We start from the raw sequence: 21118 nt of genomic DNA on the forward strand, positions 1-21118 counted from the left end.
ATTTTCAGGATGGCAACACATCTTTGAAAAATAACAGTCATGGACAATTATGTTAGATTCTTTTCATTTTTTTTATTAATTGTAGCACAGAGAAAAGAGGCAAAATATTTAAAGAAATTTGTGTTCTTAAGACAGGGTGTTGGTTAACACCAACACAAAAGAAAAACAGATGAATAAGCTCTGAGTTTTCATTTCTCTTTTTTTCCTCTTACTCTCAGGGTAGGCTGAAAAACAAAAAGATAAATATAATTACTGTTTATAAAATGGCATGTGTTTTTTCAAGTCTATTCAAATGAATGCCAAATTGCTTAGATTGCCTTTCTGCAATTTCCACCGATGAAAACAATTCAAGCCTGTCCTAGATTCATGGCAGCTGAATTCTTCTGTTGGGCTAGGGGAGGGGACACAGCTATAAGGATTGTAAAGTCCTCTCTTCGTCACACAGGATTTTCATCATTAACTCTCAGGGTCATTTACTTAACTCCTACTTTTTTTTTTTTTTTTTTTTTTTGGCTGCACCACGCAGTGCGGCTTGCGGGATCTTAGTTCCTGGACCAGGAATCAAACTCATGTCCCCTGCAGTGGAAGCGTGGAGTCCTAACCCTGGACTGCCAGGGAATTCCCAACACCTACTTCTTACCTAAGTTAATTACAAACAAAAAAGTTGTCGTCTCAAAGTTAGACCTCTAGGAAGAAAATCTTGCCATTTAGGACTAAAACAAATCACATTTTGAAATGCCCAAATTTGCAAAGATATGAAGTTGGTTCCTTTCCTGAATGCACAATATGAAGGTATTACCATATAGGCAAAGAGCAAGTTAAAATCTAATAGTGGAATAAACATCACAGTTTGAAAAATATGAAAATAATTCATGCTAAAAAATAGTTGGACAAATTGTTTCAAAAAGGAAGTTCATTCTATTTTTTATTATAATTTCCCCCAAAATACTATACCAAAATGGGTAAAAAATGTTTATGTTCAAACATCTAAATTTTAAAGCGGGCCTTTTTGTCATAAGAAGAGAAATGCTCTTAAAGCTCAGCATGTTGACACATTGTAAACTTAGTAGCAAATTATTTACTTGTAATAAAAGTTCACATAAGGTAGACCTATCATATTCTCCAATGAAATGAATTTGTTTTTGAGCTATATGGTTGAACCATGTGAAATCATTGATATTAAACTGTTTTTGTACATACAAAAAATGCACTTTCATATGGTCCAGCCTATTGCCTAAAGTTTCCCGCTGCTGAGCCAGTACTTAGTAGAATGACTCTGTCTTCTGTGTCACATTGGGTCAGAATAGGCCAGTGGTTAACTCTCAAGCCCTGGTTTGAATTTTTAACTTTGGCTTCGCCTCTCACTGGTTGGGTAGTCCTTGGGTAAATTACTTAACCTATTTCTTGATCTATGCCTTCATTTTCTCATCTGCAAAATGGGAATAATAATGGTACTCAACTCAGGCAACTATTTTGAGAAGTAAAGAAGTTAATATATATAATGAGTTTAGGACAGTGGTTAGCACTGGTCAGTTGATCTTTGCTATTTTAATAATAACTATTAAAATTAGTTTTAAAAAACATCTAAAGTGTAGTTACCTGAGATGCTTGTGGTTGTGTTCTTTTTAGGCTATGGCTTCTCGAGTTGAAGCAACAAGTTTTGGACCCTAAATACAAAGAAATGACAGATGTGGGGAAAATATTAGCACCACTATTAGGATAAAAAATTAACATTTATACAGCCATTGGTGATTACAAAGTAGTTTTATGTACATTACATCCCTTAATAACAGTTTAGTACTAGAATCTCTAGGAGGAAGCTCACCAGCATCATTGTCCCCAAAGGAATAAAAAAATTACTGTCAAGTCATAGGGGGAATATTAAATGATTCAGACATCTAAATATAAATTTCCCCACTAACCTGTAAAATAAACATTCAGATTCAACCAAATCACAAACCAGCATTTTCAAGAAAATGTTTAAATAAATTAATGTTTTGGTTTGATGATGTCTCTACCAAGAGATCTCAGGCTTTAGAAATATTTCTATCTATATTCATAAACATCACAATTTTGGAAACAGAACAAACATTACAAACACTTAGTAATAAACTATAGTGCAGCAGGAGATTTAAAAGAAAAAAGAGCTATTTCAGTCATTTGGTAAGACAATTGTATGAAGGATAAGATTCCTGTTCTACTTGCACATAATGTCTTTCAGATACTTCAACCACTAACCCCTAGCTTGATCAAATGCAACAGCAAAGGAAATTAGACATATGAAAATGAAGACAAACAACTCCAGTACCTCCAGAGCAAAGCAGGTCTCTTTGACATCAGCTGCACAGCACTTGTCTACAAAAGCTGCAAAATTCCCCATAACAGTTTTCAGTTGTTCCTCTGTTACCTTGGGTTTGTGTTTCACCAGCTCAACAAGTGCACTGCATTTGAAAGAAAACAAAAAACAAACAAACAAAAAAAAAACGGAAAAAAATGTTTACTCACTACAGAAAAATGGAGATGGTAAAAATGGTAGCACTGCTACTTAAGATTCCAAGTCTTAGAGCCAGACAACTCTGGACCTGAGGCCCAGGCTTACCATTATAAGCTTCAATATTCTCATTTGCATAATGAGGATAATAAAATCCACCTTCGCAGGGTCAGTGGCAGGATCAAATTAAGTAATCAATGTAAATTGCTCAACATTTGTAGTGTCAGTAAATCTCAACAAATCATTCTTCAGTAAATCACTGGAGGGGATGATGTCATTGCATTTATATGTTATTCAGATTTTGGAAGTTATGCCATATGGAATTTTAAAAATTGAAGAGTTAAAAATGATCCTGAAAAACTTACTTATCTTGGGCTCCATTTAAAAAGTTTCTAATCTGAGAATCTTTATATTTGGTTTTTGTAATTTGCCCCATTCAAAGTTAATAGTGGAGCGCCCATAGGAAATAAAACTATCCAATTCATGGGAGTGGGTGGTTCTCTTTCATTGACATCTACGGAGACAATAGTGCTAGAGAAAGAGTCACATGGGCATGACAGGTTTTGCAATATTACTTTTAAGTCTATGTCCATGATCAGAATCCACCAGAGATAATAGCAAATTTACGTTGCTAAATTTCATGCAGTTATAACCCCTTGTGACAGCAATAGGGAGTCATGCCTCAGAACTCAAAATCCCAGATATTTTTAATCCAAGTTCCATTCTCAAAAGTCAGATCTTGAGGGGTTACCTTGTCTGTGCGTCCCCATAGAACAAACTGAAAATAACCATTCATGCCTAGAATTAAATTTTCATATGATTTCTACTAACTAATTTGCTATCTGCAAAAATGCATCAGTTCAGTTTTTTCTACTGGACCTAGCCTAAGCTGTTATTCTACTGCAGCTTTTATCCACAAGATTATTCTGAATGGTACTGTTTTTTTTTTCTTTTGCTAAGAAAACAAAATGCTATGCATTTTATTCTTGACACTTTTATCTGCTTCATAAGGTCAGTACTTAAGTACTTAAGGTATATAATCACTACTTAAGGAAAAGTTGCTCATTTTAATTTACAATTCTCACTATCAAGACTACAAACACATGCAGTAATGAAGTACTCCTCACATTTGTTTCTTGATTTGTTTCTCATTCTCGGGAAGTGTGCATAAATCTGCATGGAAGGTGAATGTTTTCTCATCAAAAGCTTTGGGTTCATATGTTTCATCAACTGTCAGAGCAGAAAAGCATGGCCGTCTGTTCACCAAGGACTCCGTGCAGCATTTGGTAACTCTTTCGCTCACTGGTGTCTTCTCGTGCAACACGCACAACCGGTTCAGGACCAAGGACAGCTAAAATCAGGCAGGAGAGCAGAAAGAAGTTCAAAGGAAGCATAATGAAAAGTTTTCCATGAACTCCTACCTTCCAAAGGACCAAAACAAATGTTATATTTTAACTAGCAACATTGAATCCTAGGTTGATTTGAGGCAACGATTTGCTTATTTTTAGAACTACAAGTAATAAGGGACTTGGAAAAGTCTTCTCTTTTAATTAAATATGTCTACACTTTAAGAATAATTTATTGAGAAAATAATTGATTAAATAAGTTGAGGTGAATCCTGATACATGTCTTGGAGTAGGGAAGAAATAGTCTTATACTGATACATTAAAGATCCAAAGAAAGTAAAAATTCAGAAAATCCCAGGATGGAACATTAAAAATTCACAGAATTTTTTCAAAACAATTTATCATTTTTGGAATCTTATCTAAAACCTCTTTCTGATGGTCAGGATAATACAGGTGACCAAATCCTGGCTGCCATTACCATATACACAAAACACACACACACACACACACACACACACACACACACATTAGCCCACCCTTGCTTCTGAAAGTTAGCTTTGTCAATATCTAAAAGCAAAATTTCATCATTATTAACTTTATTATATTCTAAAGGACTCACATAGTCTTCAGCACAGGACATTCTTTCTGATTCAGGATGCGAACAACACCTAGAGCCCACTTTTCCTAGGTTTCTTGAGACCTCCACGAGAGTTGGAGTTGACACTTGGGGTACTTTCTTGGTGTAACGAACTATGAGCCTATAACAACATAATCCATGTGTTTTCAGCCAGGCAAGAAACTGTCTTTTTCTAACACATCAGGTCAAGCAGAGATCACTTAGCCAAAATCCACTAAGATGGTTTTCCATTCATAAAATTATCATCTCAAGGTTGGCGGGGTAATGTGGGAGAAGATCTTATCCTAAAGAGCTAATTAAGCCTAGCTTTGAATCCACCTGTGCTAATCTTAGGAAAGTGGCTTAACTTATTGTAATTCAGTGACATTAAAATATTTATTAATTGCTTCTTTCTTTCAATAAAACCTACTGAGAGCTTAACATACATCAGCACTGTACTAAATTTGAAAAACACGGATGAATTTTCTCACCCATGAAATGGAAGGAAATATACCTGACTCAAAAGGGATGGTGCAAGGATTAAATTAAAAGGAGCAAAGTATGCGACCAACATGATGTGGTATCTAGCATGTAATAATCATTTACTAAGAATGCTAATCACCATTGAAAGCCAATGTATGACCATAATCTACTCAAGGGAAGAGACTATGTCTTGTTCATTGTTGTTATTCCTAGCACCTATAGGTAGAAGAGTGCTAACATGTGTAAGCTGAACAATAAATAACTAAATGATGTGTCCCTTCCTGTCTTAACTTCCACAGATAAGGCTCTATTTAATTGGGACATTAATCCATCATCTTATTGAGCTACTGCTACTGAAGACCTACTATTTTCTGCTCTGTGAAGCATTGCTATATTTTGTTTGCTCATAAACTATTTCTTAACTTTCAAATGGCATCCTCAGTTCTCATATCCCAAGATTTGATATTTTTCCTCCCAGACTTAAGAGCCCAATTTTTTAAACTGCACTCAAATATAGGCCTCTTCATCCCATCAACTATTTTATTTCATTTTCTCTGGTCTTTCTTGATGGAGAGTGATTAGAAATGATACTTTATTTTCAAGATTAAAAGTTCTATGATAGGGCTTCCCTGGTGGTGCAGTGGTTAAGAATCCGCCTGCCAATGCAGGGGACATGGGTTCGAGCCCTGGTCTGGGAGATCCCACACGCCGCGGAACAACAAAGCCCGTGCGCCACAACTACTGAGCCTGCGCTCTAGAGCCTGCAAGCCACAACTACTGAAGCTTGCATGCCTAGAGTCCGTGCTCTGCAACAAGAGAAGCCACCACAATGAGAAGCCCGTGCACCGCAACAAAGAGTAGCCCCTGCTCTCCGCAACTAGAGAAAGCCAGTGTGCAGCAAGGAAGACCCAAAGCAGCCAAAAATAAATAAATAAAATAAATAAATCTATTTTTTAAAAAAAGTTCTGATAGGTGGTCTATAAATTGGCTTAAATATTTACTAAATGAACATGAAAAATTTAGTCAATAAGCCAAAATACTTACGCATTTTGGAATAGATACTCTCCAAGTTTTTCAAAAAGTTCACAGTTTTGTTTAATTAAATTCTGAGGCTCATCCACAAGAGGCTGAAGTTTCTCGAACTGAAAAATACAAGAATTGTGTTTACAACATTCTCCCTGAGGACCAGATGCAGGATGTTTTTCATCCTTCTAGGCAGAGTGAGATCCTTCCTCCTTTCTGCCCAAAGCCATGTAAATAGATTTTTGATGTCAAATCTATTATAATATGTCCAAACTGTTTATTTGATGAGACCATATGAAATAAGTGATTAAGAACATTCAGACTCTGGAGTGCAACTGCTGATGTTTGAGCCAGGCCAACCTGACTCAGGTTCTAGTTGTGCAACTTTACTTCCCATCTCAAAGCTTTAGAACCCTCATTTCTAAGATGGAGATGAACACGGTACTCACCTCAGAGAACTGCTCTGTAAACCACCTGAGCTAATGAAATTAAAACATAGCCTGGAATATAGTAAAAACTCAATAAATGATGGCTATGACTGTAAGTATCATCATTATTAAGCCATCTCTCTAGTTGGATCCTGAGCTTTCTGAGATAAGAGATTTTCCCTTGGTCATCAGTTCCTGTGTGGCCCTTGGCGTATAACCAGTTTCTTCGTAGAGGAAAAAATGACTTTCCTCTGATTCTTAAATTTGCACACCACTATATGTGCTAGGAGTGCTAAATATCTCAAACATGATAAAATTCTATTTTAGCATAGCGAAATATGCTAAATATTCTCAAAACAGATTTCCTCTCCGCACTTAATTTCTTGTAAAACCATCCCTAAACTGTCTCAAAAAAGGATTTGAAAATATTCTAAAGTACTAGATTTCACAATCTTTCTTATGATACTAATTCTTGATACTTAATAAAACTTGGAATCAGGTTAACTTTCTTTATATCTAAGTTAAATCTCTTAACATTTAAACTTATTTTGTTCTCAGGAGTGTAAAAAGGAGAAAAAGCATGGTCAAGATTTTGTGAAATTAGAGATTGCTCTCTTTGATCTTTCTATTTAAGGCTATTATTCCTATAATGTTTAAAAGCACAGAGTTGAAACCATCTTAAGAAAAAATCTAAATTGCACTATGTAACATTCTTGCGTTATTTTTCTTTCCTGTTATTAGAATCATCAGTTAAAGAGCTATATTTTTTTCCTTCCAGAAACCTACCACTGTGGCATAGCACGCGGGAGGATCATCTTTGGCGCAGCAATCCTCCAGTGTGGCTTCATATCCCTTGGCAATTCTCAACAGCAATGAGACAGAGTACTCAGGATGCCTTCTCGCATATTCGTACAAAAACCTAATTAAGATGACAATAAAATAGATTTAGTTGGACAAATGAGCAAGAAAAACCACATAATTGGGACTTCCCTGGTGGTCCAGTGGCTAAGTCTCTGCACTCCCAATGCAGGGGGCCCGGGTTCCATCCCTGGTCAGGGAACTAGATCCCACATGCATGCTGCAACTAAGACCCGGTGCAGACAAATAAATAAGTAAATAAAACATCAAAAAAAACCCCATAATTAACCACAAAAGTAACTCATATCCTAAAGGTCTGAATTTGACTAAACCCCATGCAGTAAAGCTTAGTGGCTAAGGACTTGGGGGTTCAGAGTTAAAGCTATCAAATCCTGGCTCTGCCACTTATTTTATTATATCACCTTAGGCAACTTATTAAAACTATCAAGACTTTGTTTCCTCCTCTGTGGAATGGGGATAATAATAGTACCTATCTCATAAGGTGAACTGTGGGAAATACATGGCATAATCTATGTGAAACACATGCGGTCTGGCACATATTAAATGTCTGAGGAATGACACCCGTTACTATTAGGCATAATTTGTTTGATTCGGACTACACCTCAAAAAGGTTCTGATAGATAAATAGAGATATATTCTTAATTTTTTTCCTCTCTGTATGAGTAAATTTTTGATGAGTACGTAATTTTATGAAATATTATTTAGTGCACAGAATACTATTATAATTGAGCAATAAAAATGCAAAGTTTATCACTACACTTACTGACTTTATATAATCATCGATTTTGTCATTTAATTGCTGTCATTTAATGCTGCCTTGCCATGCTACCAGATTTCTGGTCTTTTTAACCAAATATAAAGCACCTGGTAACATTCTACTTCTCTTTATAGTTCTTTGCTGACATCAGATATATCAATAGATAGATAGATAGATAGATATAGAGACATAAAGATGTATTACATATATTCACAGATATATAAGTTCAAGAAATACTCTTTGAATGAATGCATGAATGGATAATATGTATATAATTTATGTATACACGAAATATTTCTACAGGTATTTCCAGAAATATTCCTAAGGAGTAAGGAATGAAATGGGGGTGTAAAAATGAACTTTTATTATTACTTTGTACTCTTCTCTATTAATTGAGCATCTGCTATATGCATGTATTATTTTACGACAATTTTTAAAATTAATTTTTTCCAAAAATGTTTAAAGACTGGGAGAAGAAAGAATAAAGAAACATTGTAGGCAACATGAAGATTGTAGCAATTCCAAAGGAATGCCTAGAATAATTTCCTAAATCCTGAGACCATATAAAACTATGAAAGATCATTCCTTATCCACTTACGTGCCCAGGAAGACATCTTTTGCTTCATTATAGTTTTTGCAAACTTCCTTATCTTCAGCAAAATCAGCAGCTACTGGGGACAGGTTTTCAGGCAACTCATCTTTTTCCACCTCAGCAATGCAGTGGGATTTTTCCAACAGAGGCTTATCACAGCACTCCTTCAGTTTAGCGGAGATTGTAGCTTGATTTTCACATATATACTTGGCAAGATCCGCCTACAAGCAAGTTGATGGAAACTGTTCAACGTAAATTGGCATTGCTGTGCTTCCTCCCTAGACTTTTACCATGTTGGCAAAACAAGTTCATTGTATTCTAAGACCATACATATACCAACCTGCCTTCTGTGAATATTTTCAGTCTGTGCTGCTAAGTCTAGAGACACAGATAGAACTACTAAAACATTTCCACTTGATTTGAAAAAAAACTAGTCAGTAATAAGGTCTCATATCAGTTATTTATTAATTTTATATTTCTACTGTTAAAGCATTTAAATTTTAAACTAAAACTCAGTACTGTTTTTCCAAATATTCCCCACAAATTAAGTGCAGGCATCTTGAAACCAAAAAATTTAAAAAAGTGTTACAGATTTTTGAAAAATTAGTCAAGATCATAGTCACAGACCCTACTTACACATGTAAAATATCTGCCTTAAATTTTCCAGGAAGTGTCCTAAGAGATTAGGATTCTGGTATTTGGTCATATTTTTCAGTTTGAGAAAAAGACATATGCTAAATAGTAGTATTTTTAACACAGACAGTTGAGAGAATATAGAGCAAAAAATTACATAATTTCCAAAGGTCTCTTCAGATTCTAGCCTTTCTCCAACTCCTCCCACCTCCTTAAAAAATCTTCTTAGAAATCTACCTTTGTAACTGTCTTACTTCAGTTTTAAGCTTTTGTTCTCAGAATATGAATGAAAGGGATTACACATTACTGAATGAGTTTATCAGATCACTTACTGAGTAGGATGAAAGAAAGAAAGAAAGAAAGAAAGAAAGAAAGAAGGAAGGAAAGAAAGAAAGAAAGAAAGGAAGAAAGAAAGAAAGAGAAAGAAAGAAAGAGAGAGAAAGAGAGAGAGAAAGAGAGAAAGAGAAAGAAAGAAAAGGAGAAATGAAGAAAGAAAGGAAGAAAGAAAGAGAGAGAGAGAAAGAAAGAAAGAAAGAAGGAGAAAGGAAGGAAGGAAGGAAGAAAGAAAGAAAAAGGGAGGGAGGAAGGAAGAAAGAGAAAGAAAGGGAGGGAGGAAGGAAGGAAGGAAGGGAGGGAGGGAGAGAGAGAGGGAGAGAGAAAGAGAGAGAGAGAGAGAGAGAAAGAAAGAAAGGAAGAAAGAAAGAAAGGAAGGAAGAGAGAAAGAAAGGAAGGAAGAGAGAAAGAAAGAAGGAAAGAACCTCAAGGCAAGGCTAGTATTGAGCAGATTCGAGCATAGAAAACTATCTCAGACCACTCTCAGTTGTTCTGATGCTAAACAAATTGATTCTACCAACTTAAGCAAGTAAGTTACCAAAAAGGATACTGAGGATTCTTTACCCTGTCATCTGCACATTCAAGCAGGTCACCATGGCAGCATTCCTTGTGGACTTTCGTAAGATCTGTCACTATCTTGGAAACCTCTGCAAAATCAGCCTTGGGAAATTTCTGGCTCAGGCGAGCTACTGACCTAAAGAAGAAAATTCTCCCATCAGAATATTATTAACAGGCAACATTTTATATGAAAGCACTAGGAAAATATTACGTATAACAAGAAAATTTAGGATAAAATAACAGAGAGAAATAATTTGTAAGATTTATTAGTTCTTATTTTAATGCTAATTCTGAATCAAGTTGTTATCTTAGGGCAAAATGTTTCCTTAGCGCCTAATTATCCATTGTAGGAGTGTGTATGGTTGTTAGAAGTCCAGCAATTCACGAAAGCAGAAATCAAAGAGGGATTCTAAAAAAGGCAACATGCTGAGTGGCATCCGGTTTGGAGCCCAGAGCTGACTTCCAGATCTGGCTTTATAGCTTATTAACAGTGTGACCCTAGGCAAGTTACTTAGCCTCTCTGAGCTTCAGTCTCTACAGAGTCACAACAACATGCTAAACCAAAGGATTGTTGTGAGGATTAAATTAGATAATAAAAAAAAAAAAAGCATTTTATGAACTGGGAAGTGCCATACAAATTCCAGTTATCCTTTTTTTGATTAACTAAAACACACTCTTCCTGACTTCCAAAGGTCTCTGAGAAAAGAAATTTCATAATTTCTACAAAATTAGAGAGTTTTGATTCAGCATATTTTTACCAAGAAATTGATTCAGCATAATCTCTCAGCTCACTGACAAGATGTAAAAGGCTAATATCCACAAGCTTTCCCAAATCATTTCGAAGTTGCCTAAATCTGATAAAAGACACTTCTTCCCCCAAACCAATCATAGCCTGTTTAACTATGTATCATTTCATGTTAAGGTTGTTTCGTTTATTGATTTGGTTGCTTTTGGTGGTATAGATGGTAGGGATGACAGGCAAAGATAGTTCAGGTGCCAGTTTCTAGAGAGTTTGCAAAATATCTATTTTCATTTTATTTCCTGTTCGTGTTGACTAGAAGCGAGGGATTGGTGGCAGGGGTGTGGGAGATGGAGAAGGGGAGTTCCTTGGCTCAGATACTGAAGGATGCTTCTAGAGCTAGTTAATAATATAAATACAGAGGCCCAGGCAAAAACAAGACATTAAGCGCAGAACTGGTGCTACAAGAAAATGAGAAGAAAACCTGATGGCTGAAATTAATTATCAGAACATAAAAAGACAAGCAGACACTTCAGATAACTGGGTGGAGGGGAGATAAAATTAAAGACCCTGACTACAGCTTTATAAAAACAGTGGACCATTATACTAAGATCACAATCATTATAAATACATGGGAGTTTAGACACCTGTCCTAGAAGAACAAAAAAGTCCTCTAGATTCTTTGACTACTTAGAAAAGATATGATAAAAAAATAATGACAAATTGTTACTGATGCTCTGGTTTTCACCTCTGTCAAATTTCTACCTTTTAGACAACCAAAAAGATATAAGTGAAAGCACTGTGTAAAATGACATGCAAGTGTACAGTCTTGTCAACTGAACCATCATCATTTACATCATTATAAAAATGCAAACTAAGTTTAAAATACCATGCTTTTAGAGCTCTTTCTCCGAATTTTTGGATACTGGTACACCTGAGTCTCTGTCTGGCAGATGAAGCCAGTACTTGTTCTCTCACAGACTCAATCTGCAAAAAGAAACAATTTTGGAAAAATTAGAAAAGAAAAATTTTACGCAGACCACCCCGTCATAAGCTCAGATGAGACTATGCCAAATTGAATTTTAAAGAGAGAATTTACCCCTAAATTCCCAAGTATCACTATTGGCAAATAACTATTTTGTTCTGTAGGAAGAGGAAAAGTTAGTCTGCTCATAGTGGAAACCTCCAGGTAGTTAAGAACCAGCATGGACGCATTGCTAGGGAAAAGGGAACGGAAAGGAAAAGTGGAAGGACAGAGTACACTAATATCCCAGGGAACAGAACTTTGCTGACTTAATTTTGCATATAACCCATTTCAATGCCTCCTCCACCAACTCTCATAACATCAATAAACTCCCTATAAAAGAGAATGCAGTGTAAATATTTATGGAATGAATGAATAAATCCAGGCTTCTAGATGCAGTTAAATTCTCCCCTACTTTAAATTCCCTTCCGAATAAAAAAGTCTCATGAAAAGAGAAACAAAAACTGTGTTCCCTTGCTGTGTAATTTTAAACATGATTTTCCGTATTTCACTATAGCGACTTGCACTATTAAAAGAGGCAGGATATTTAGACACATACACAGCGATTCCCTCTACCAGATCCACTTAGGCAAATCTTAGAAGGTGGAAGGTGGAAGACATAGGCCTTCAAAAAAGGTGAAAGATATTTGCGGGGGAAAAGATGGAGGAAGGCTTTTTTGACCATGTAAAGAAGTTTCTATTGGAGGCTTAGGTTTCCTAAATCTAACCAGAAGATGTCCCAAAACTGAGATTTGATTATGAATTGGTTCTTCTATTCTTCTTCTGGGGAATACCTTTGGTATCAGGCAGGCACCTTTATCAGCAGCTTGGCAGCATTCTGCAAAAACTCCTTTATATTGATGAGCATAGTAAAGGAGTTCTGGGGCATAAAAGTAGGGGTGTCTTCTGCCAATTTCATATAGGTATCTAAAGTTTTAAACAAAAAACAGACAGCCGTTTTTCTATAGCAGACAGTATTGCAGGAACATTTGTAATCTACATTCTCCCCAGAACCTCCAAAATCTAAAGACATCTAATTTACCAGTTAAGCTCAATTTGCACATGATGAACTTGCCTTTGTCACTCTTTGAGTCAGTGAAAATGTTAAACTCATACATATATATACATATAAATATATACACATGCGTAAATTAGTTAAATATCAGTGATATGTTATTGACTAAAATGAAATAAATTCTGAGAATACTAAATATATATATCTTTATAATATTTTAATACATGTCAACTTCCAGTATTTTCATACAGATCATATCCTGTTTTGATGGACTCCAAAAGATCTTTGATTGACTTTTTCATCGTGTAGAGTTTTGTAGTATCATATATTATTTCTTTGAAAATTGTCATTAGAACAAAAGCTTCAAGTCTTAATGTTGATAATATTTTTCATAATAGTAATTGTTATAATGAGTCTTGACCTATTCCATAATTTTTAATTTTGAAGCTTAAAAATCTGATTACTTACTTTCCCCAAAACTTCTGTTCGTTTTCCTTAAACTCGGTACACAAAGTATCAGGGTCTGGTTTCAACTTAGGGAGGTCTGGATTATCATCTTTGTGTTTCAGGAAGCATTCATTTCTCTCAGGCTCTTGTTTCGCACAGCAGTCGGCCATTTCACCATAGGTTTCACGAAGGGATGCAACTGCACACAGTTTATCTCCAAAGAGAGTGTGCTAAGTGAAAGAAAGCAGGCGTCAAATTGCTGGGCAGAATTTTGCTTTCCTTATACCCAAAGAATAGTATAAGGAATTAATATCTTGGTAAGCCCTGGTTAGTAAATCATATAAAAATCCACATTTTTCTCAGATTTAGAGAGCTTCCCTTGATTTCACCATCTATGTGTGATTTCCATAAGAATTAACTGTCACACTATCACTTATAGTGGATAAAACAGAAGGGCAAAAAGATAATGACTTTAATGAATGAGCATAACTCCTATTTCCACCTGAGGCTAAAGGCTAGGAGAACAATCATTATAATAAAAACTCAAGGAAAAATATCCTCTAAGTAGCAAGTGAATTCACATTAGGGAGGGAAGTGTTCATATAGTTTCTCATTTGATCTGCTCCTTTTTGAGAGGTTCAGCTTTTTAGTAGATACCATTCAAAACTGAGGAGTAACATAATCTACCATGCATTAGTTGTTATTGTATTAAAATATAGATTTTTTTGTTCTAGAAATATTTGTCTCAATGCATATTCCATTAAATGAATCCTTTCTGTCCCCATTAATTTTTATTATGAAAGTAATTATAACTTTAGGGAAAATATGCTGCTCAAGACAGAATTTATTAATTTTTTTAAAAAGACACATTTTTAAAATTCATATTTAGAGCAATATTATTGTGTGTAGCTAAAGAACTGATTCTGCCTTGAGGCAGAAGTACATATAGAGAAAAATAAGAGGAATAAAGGCTTTAGTGATAAATAAAAAACTGCCTTGTCCCCAGAAAGGTATATATAGATCAAGTGGTGAGAGAAACATAAAGCTATCCTTATATTAAAGACCTATCTGAAAATATCACAAGTTCGAAGTTCTGATTTTCTATTGTATGTAAAAATATGAATATCCCTAAAATGAGGAATACATAGCTGTACTATTATTTTACCCGGGTAACAAAGTTAGCACAGAGATCAGGTGAGTACTTTCGGAAGATAAAAACTATACTATCATTATTAGCCTCTATGAAAAGAAATCTAACTTCAAAAAATGTTTAAAAAGAAACTTCTACAAATAAAAAATTTCCATTTAAAAACACTGTGACTCTTTTTTTTTTTTTTTAATTTATTTTTGGCTGTGTTGGGTTTTCGTTGCTGCATGTGGGCTTTCTCTAGTTGCTGTGAGCAGGGGCTACTCTTCGTTGCAGTGCACAGGCTTCTCATTGCAGTGACTTCTCTTGTTATGCAGCACGGGCCCTAGGCACGTAGGCTTCAGTAGTTGTGGCACGCGGGCTCAGTAGTTGTGGCTCACGGGCTCTAGAGAGCACGCTCAGTAGTTGTGGCACACGGACTTAGTTGCTCCACGGCATGTGGGATCTTCCCGGACCAGGGCTCGAACCCGTGTCCCCTGCACTGGCAGGCAGATTCTTAACCACTGCGCCACCTGTCAAGTCCAACACTATGACTCTTGTGTGTGGTTTCAACAAAGAAATGTTTTTAAAATTGTGGGTATACTAGAATATATCTATCATTGAAGAAACAGTGGCTATACCCACTTTTGAGCGTTGCTTACAAATACGGTCATTTAGTAATAATTGAGAAAACTGAAGTGGTATTTGTTTCTTTTTAAACATTCAAGATTACGTAAAGGAAGAAGAAATACTATTCAAAATCAGAATATACTTACAAGTGACTTGTCACAATTTGCAGCTGACTCATCAGCAACGCATGCTTTTGCAAGCTCGGTTACTTCATTCACTAATTTTACATGCTCATCAAACGGGCTCTGCTGAAGATACTGAGAAAAGGCAATCAGCACCCTGAAATGAAGGACATAGAAAAATGTAGCATAATAAAATTTTAATATACAGTAGGTTGCTATGCTAGAAAACAAATAGTGTGTCTGTATATGTTCTATATTTTACACATCTTTCTTACTATTATCCAGAAAGCCTGTTCACATCAGCTATTATCTGAGGCCTAACCAGGTATGTGTGGCTTTCTAAGCAAAGATGATTATATTTCCACCATGTATAAAAATATGTGTGTGCATGTCAGTAGATGCATACACATAGAGCAAGCAAGCAAAATGTATTCTAAATAGACCTAATTGTTAAGACTGGGGCATTACATAGGCCTTTCGATTATTTAAAACAAAAAACAAGAACCACACACATATCTTATTTAATCAGGCTGTAGAATGAGATAGACCTTGAAAAATAAACTATTTTCTCAACTTTTACTAGATTAAAATATATTAAAATCATCTCAAGAAACCACAGAACTATTTGCTAGGTAAAAGAATTTAGTAAGCAAGTTGTGAAAGGAACTTTCCACCATGCAGGTTATATAAGAGTTCCAGGGCTACACTGTCCAAACAGTTGCCATTAGCCATAAATGACAATATATATTTAAATAAATTAAAATTAAATACTGTTTAAATTTTTGATCCACAGCTGCACTTGTCATATTTAAAGTACTCAATAGCCACATGTGGCCAATGGCAACTATATTGGACTACACTGATATAGAATATTTGCATCAATGCAGAAAATCCTATTGGACAGTACTGTTCTAGAATCTCTGATGACAGTGGAATACAAGGACTTCAAAATTATAACCAATATTATTAGAAACGTTAAATTTTCATTCTTAAATATTTTAACTTACAGGCCTTTGAAATTTTCTTCTCCCAAATCATTAAACCGATGCGCGATCTCACTCTTGTCTGGGGGGAAAAAAGGGAAAAAAAAGATTTGCTTTAAATTCTAAAGAAACAACTGGTTAAGATATTATTTTTTATGTTTCTCTCCACTTGATTTAGGTATTCATTTGCTCCAAGATATTGGGCTCTGACTCCCAACAGAAAATCTTAGGATGCTGGTGAACTATTTATTCTGCATTTAAGCAGAAGAGTTATTTAATCTCAAATGATACTATTTGAAAAATCATTAAATATTTATAGCTTTATATTCAAATCTGGATAAGATCTAATGCCTTTGCAGTGTTTATTAACAGCCACTGAGAGGACAGTCTGAAATGAAAAATATAAATACAAGTTCTACTTATAAGATTAAAAACACAGGTTTTATATTTTTTTATATAAATTAAGGTACAGTGGATAGACCTTTGGGAATCTGGAGTTTTGAATTCTATCTTCAACTATATTCTGTGAAGTTTAATTCACTCTGCCTAAGTTCCCTCATGTGCAATAGGAAATAACAATTACTAAACTATTTGTTTCACCTAAGATGTTAGAAATATGATAACTTCTTAAGGGTTCACAAATACAAAATATCGTAACAGTCTAGAAAATAAATGCTAAAGGAAAACTTACTTCATTAAAGATTCAAGGTTTACTGAAACCTTCTTTTACTAGGAAAATAAAATAAAAGTTGAACAGTAGAAAAATAGAATTCTTACGTGTATCTCGACGAAACACACCCCTGGAATAAGCAGAGCTGAAGAGAAAGATAAGGGAAATAAAAGTCACCCACTTCATTGTGCCAAAGCCTTGTGGGGTTGATAGAAGAGAAAAGGTAGGATGAATAGAGGGAGATCAGCACTAATATACTTCTTTAGCCAATAATTGTAGATTATTAACTAGACTCATCTTTGTATTTTATTGGCTCACAACTGATTACAAAAGTCATAGTATTCTTGCCAAAAAAATTGTTTGACTAAATCCGTTGCGTATGTTTGCGATCTGGAAATGTTTTCTCCACAAGACCTTGTCAATTCATTAGTTATGTAAAACACCTTATCAAATTTTACATAAGAGTTTAAACAATTTGTACGATTACCATGTTCTCTGTGATTTACCATTTGAACATTTGAGTTTTCAGTATTTGAAAAAATTTAACCAAACCAATAACTTAGCTTGGAAATAACATATACTAAAAGAGCTAAGCTCTGAATTGTATCTATTACTAATTCAAACTGTACTTTTATTGATAAATAATGAAAAATGTACACATACACACACACATTTGAGAACTAAGGAAAAGCCATAGCAACAATAATAACTGAAATGGCTATTCAAAAGTCCTACATTTTCATCTCAGCTCTGGCCCACATGTGGTTCAGGCCCTAGAGCAAAGTACTTAGAGGCAATGTGGGTATCTCTCATGAAAAAGACATGGGGAAGAAAATGGACACCATGGCAGTAATGATGATCTTTGCCATCATAATATACACAGGACAGGCTGAGCCTGATTACACCTTTAGTGGTTATAAGAATACTAGATCTTCTTTACCAGGCATCATATTCTTTCCATCCCTATTTCACGCTTTTTTCCTTTCTCTCTTTTAATAAAAAGAGAAGTCACATGCTCTTTTTTAATGTTATTTTAAATTTCAAAATAAATTTAACTTCATGTCTAAAAACAAAGCAAAACAAAGATAATTTTTTAAAAATGTTTTTTCAAACTTCCTTTCTTACTCTCCCCACCCAAGATTCTGATCTCTACCTCTGAATGACTATTCTCTCTCTGCCCTTTTGCTCTAAAAGATGAACTATGCATTTCAATCAGTGGGAAAATTGACCCTCTCTGATACTACAGAACAATAATTAGTACCAAGCCAGTCATTTCATTTAATTAAATAACCGAGTCAATTAAAACTGTCAGTCATTTTGCCCTATGGCACATATAGACTCAGAGACTAGTAAATAGTCAAGAGAAGAATTATTTTTCCTATTCAGTCATATGGTGAAAGAAATACACTTTCTATGATCTTATTTTATTTTATTTCATTTTCAGGGTACTAATTAAATAATCAAGCACAGAAGAGGAGATAATAGAAAAACAGGTGATAGATTTTTAGATAGGTGAGAGATAGGTAATATACATACAGATGATAGCTAGCTAGCTAGAGCTGATAAGAGTTTTTTTAATGGCTCAAGGGAGTCCGAATAAGGGAGCCAGACTTGTCTTTCTGGCCATAGCTGAACAGAAGTAAATGAATATCTGCCTATGGAATTATTTCCATTGGAGAAAACCATTTCTTTGAAGCCTGAAATTGTATACTGTAAAAGAAAGAAGGAAACTATGCTGATTTTCTAAATAAGAAAATAATTCCTTTTTGGGTAAATTAAGTCAACTTTTCTTTTAGCCTTCAAGAAAAAGTAGGCACTTTTATTTGAAGTCAGTATTCAATCCTGGCCTTTTCCTTAAAATGAGTCTTCTGGGAAGGCTTGATCAAACACACAATCCTTATCATTGGACTTAATTGTATGACTAATTCACAAAATCAGGCCTTTAGCATTCACACATATACTTTGTGCATATTTTTTTATTTAACAAATGAAGAGAATAATATTAGTTTTTCCACCTACTTTGCACTCTCATATTATACTGTACTATAATAGTAATACAGAAAACTAAAAGAAAATCAAATTCATAATGATTCTAGAAACCTAAAATTGATATTCCTATATTTAATGAAGCTTGCATAATTTTCAAATATAAAACTGAAACACCTGAAAGAATCTTACTAAGAGTATCAATAATGCGTTTTCCATATGTGTATCCTTTTTAAAGACTAGCAGATGGTTGAGAAATTAAAATATTTAATTCTTAACACTATCTGTTTAAAATTTATCTTAATTAATAAGTAACCCTTGAATATTTGCATTTTGTGGGTTCCCAAAGTAAGGATACCTACCTACAGTTTTCTTCGATTAATTCTGCATGTACATTATAAACTGAAAGAAGAATGAAACTACATAATTGTTGGTTATTTCTAAATATTCTGTTCTTCAAGCTTTTAAAGTCATATTTAGTTAATCATCAAAGGAGTCTGGCATGGGAGTAAATGCAAATATTTAAACCAAGAGTTAAAAATATGGCTTACAGATTCTAGTTTCTTTTTATGGAAAAAGTTTAAAGAGAGAGTGGTTAAGATGATTACTTCATATGCAAAGATTAATAATGTACTGATCATTTACACGAGAAGAAAAATACCTCAGTTGAAATATAACTGGGAATTAAACCTGAGCCTTTATCCCTTTTGTCCTTTATTTTTGCATTCATTTTGACAGGATAGAAAAGGCACAGTTTTGAAGCAAATGAAATCTCTCTTGAGACCAGTCCCCTACTTCCTTGCCCTGCTAATCATAACCTTAAACCTACACCCTCCTACCACACTCTTAATTCCTGAAGTTTCTCACCAAGTCATCCAAACCAGCTTTCCTTCCAACTGTCCATCTTCTTGGTCCAGCCCTTATGCCATCTCCTTCTGTGATAGATTATTACTTCTGGGTTGTCTTCTCTTAGAAAAAAAGTGAAACATATGTATTAAAATGTGACAACAATGTCGGATAATAGCGTCAGTATTTTAATAGAGACTTTCTAGAAACACTTAATCCAAAGTCATTCTAAAATAAGGGAAATTTGGATCTTTTTGGAGAGAAATTCAAGAACAAAAAAATCTCTTCTTAGCATTTTTCCTACTATACTATGGACATATGTGTGGATAGGTAGGGTAGATCCTACCTATCATGAAGGCTCTGGACTGCTTTCTAAAAAATACGAAGGGTAGAAAAGTAAAAGACCATTAAGCATCAAACTAACTAATTGAAACATGGTAAGCAATTTAATTTCTTGTTCACTTGTGAAGATATATTTCCCATTAATAAATAAGAAAATAAATTGTCCAAATTGTATGAACTTATATAGGCATCTAATGCAAACAAAAAATTGTAATGTAATCCAAAATTCTTTGCTGAAAATTTCATAGGAAACAAAGAAAAGAAAGTTCACATTATGAAAACCACACTAGATCACCATTGTTGGCTTGTCCCATCTCTTAAGTCCTTCTCTCTCCAAAGCTCCCATGGCAGGAGGGTCCCTTTTCCACCTTTCCTCATGTTACTCTGGGCCTCTAGAAATTACATGTGCCTTCTCTCAGATTTCCTAACCATTTACTTCAAACTTCTCAACTCTTTACTAGGCAGTTTAATTCAGCTCAATGTCAATTTCTAGCTCCAAACTTGAACACGCAGATCTGGTTATATCTTTATGCTATATGGGTCAAGTTGAATTAAATCATCTTTAAGGACCCTTCTAACTTGAACATTCTGTGATTTCATATTCCCAGTGAAACAGTCATAGCATGAGAAAAGGGTCTGACTGTTAGAATGAATATAACAAGTTAGGAAATTGGGATACAAATCTGAGAATTGGTCCATTGCTAAGCTGCCCAGTGGCTCATCAGGCATTACTCTCTATCCAATTCAGGTTAACATTTTTAAGAAATGAAAAGATCATTTAACTTGTCTAAATTATGGAAATAAAGTGACACTTTCTCATATCTTTCTATCATTTTTCCAATCCAAGAAAAATATAGCTAATGCCTGAAATCCATGTTTATCCATTCTTTGTATAAGTTAACAACAAATAGTCTATAAATATAGAAATTGAAATTAATACTAGTAACGCCTATCTCATAATAGTAGCTACAGATGGACATCAAACAGAAATTAATACACTGCTGAGAGTTTAATAGTGCTTAGTCTCTTCATATTCTATATTTTTTTTC

The 21118-nt window shown here is 34.6% G+C and overlaps 1 protein-coding gene across 1 annotated transcript; it reads right to left on the reverse strand.

Annotated features, from left to right (window-relative positions):
• Window positions 1-57: 57 nt before the first annotated feature.
• ALB (albumin) lies at window positions 58-17125 on the reverse strand. The gene is made up of 15 exons (XM_082390218.1): window positions 17003-17125; window positions 16250-16307; window positions 15267-15399; window positions 13386-13594; window positions 12697-12829; window positions 11768-11865; window positions 10146-10275; window positions 8622-8836; window positions 7174-7306; window positions 5981-6078; window positions 4457-4595; window positions 3619-3842; window positions 2309-2441; window positions 1600-1667; window positions 58-224 (listed from the first exon to the last, which is right to left on the reverse strand). The coding sequence occupies exons 1-14, from the start codon at window positions 17079-17081 to the stop codon at window positions 1626-1628; spliced, it is 1824 nt and encodes a 607-aa protein (XP_082246344.1). The 5' UTR covers window positions 17082-17125; the 3' UTR covers window positions 58-224; window positions 1600-1625.
• Window positions 17126-21118: the final 3993 nt, after the last annotated feature.

The sequence above is a fragment of the Balaenoptera borealis genome, assembly GCF_965194805.1.
Source record: "Balaenoptera borealis genome assembly, chromosome: 4".
NCBI classification, from domain to species: Eukaryota; Metazoa; Chordata; class Mammalia; order Artiodactyla; family Balaenopteridae; genus Balaenoptera; species Balaenoptera borealis.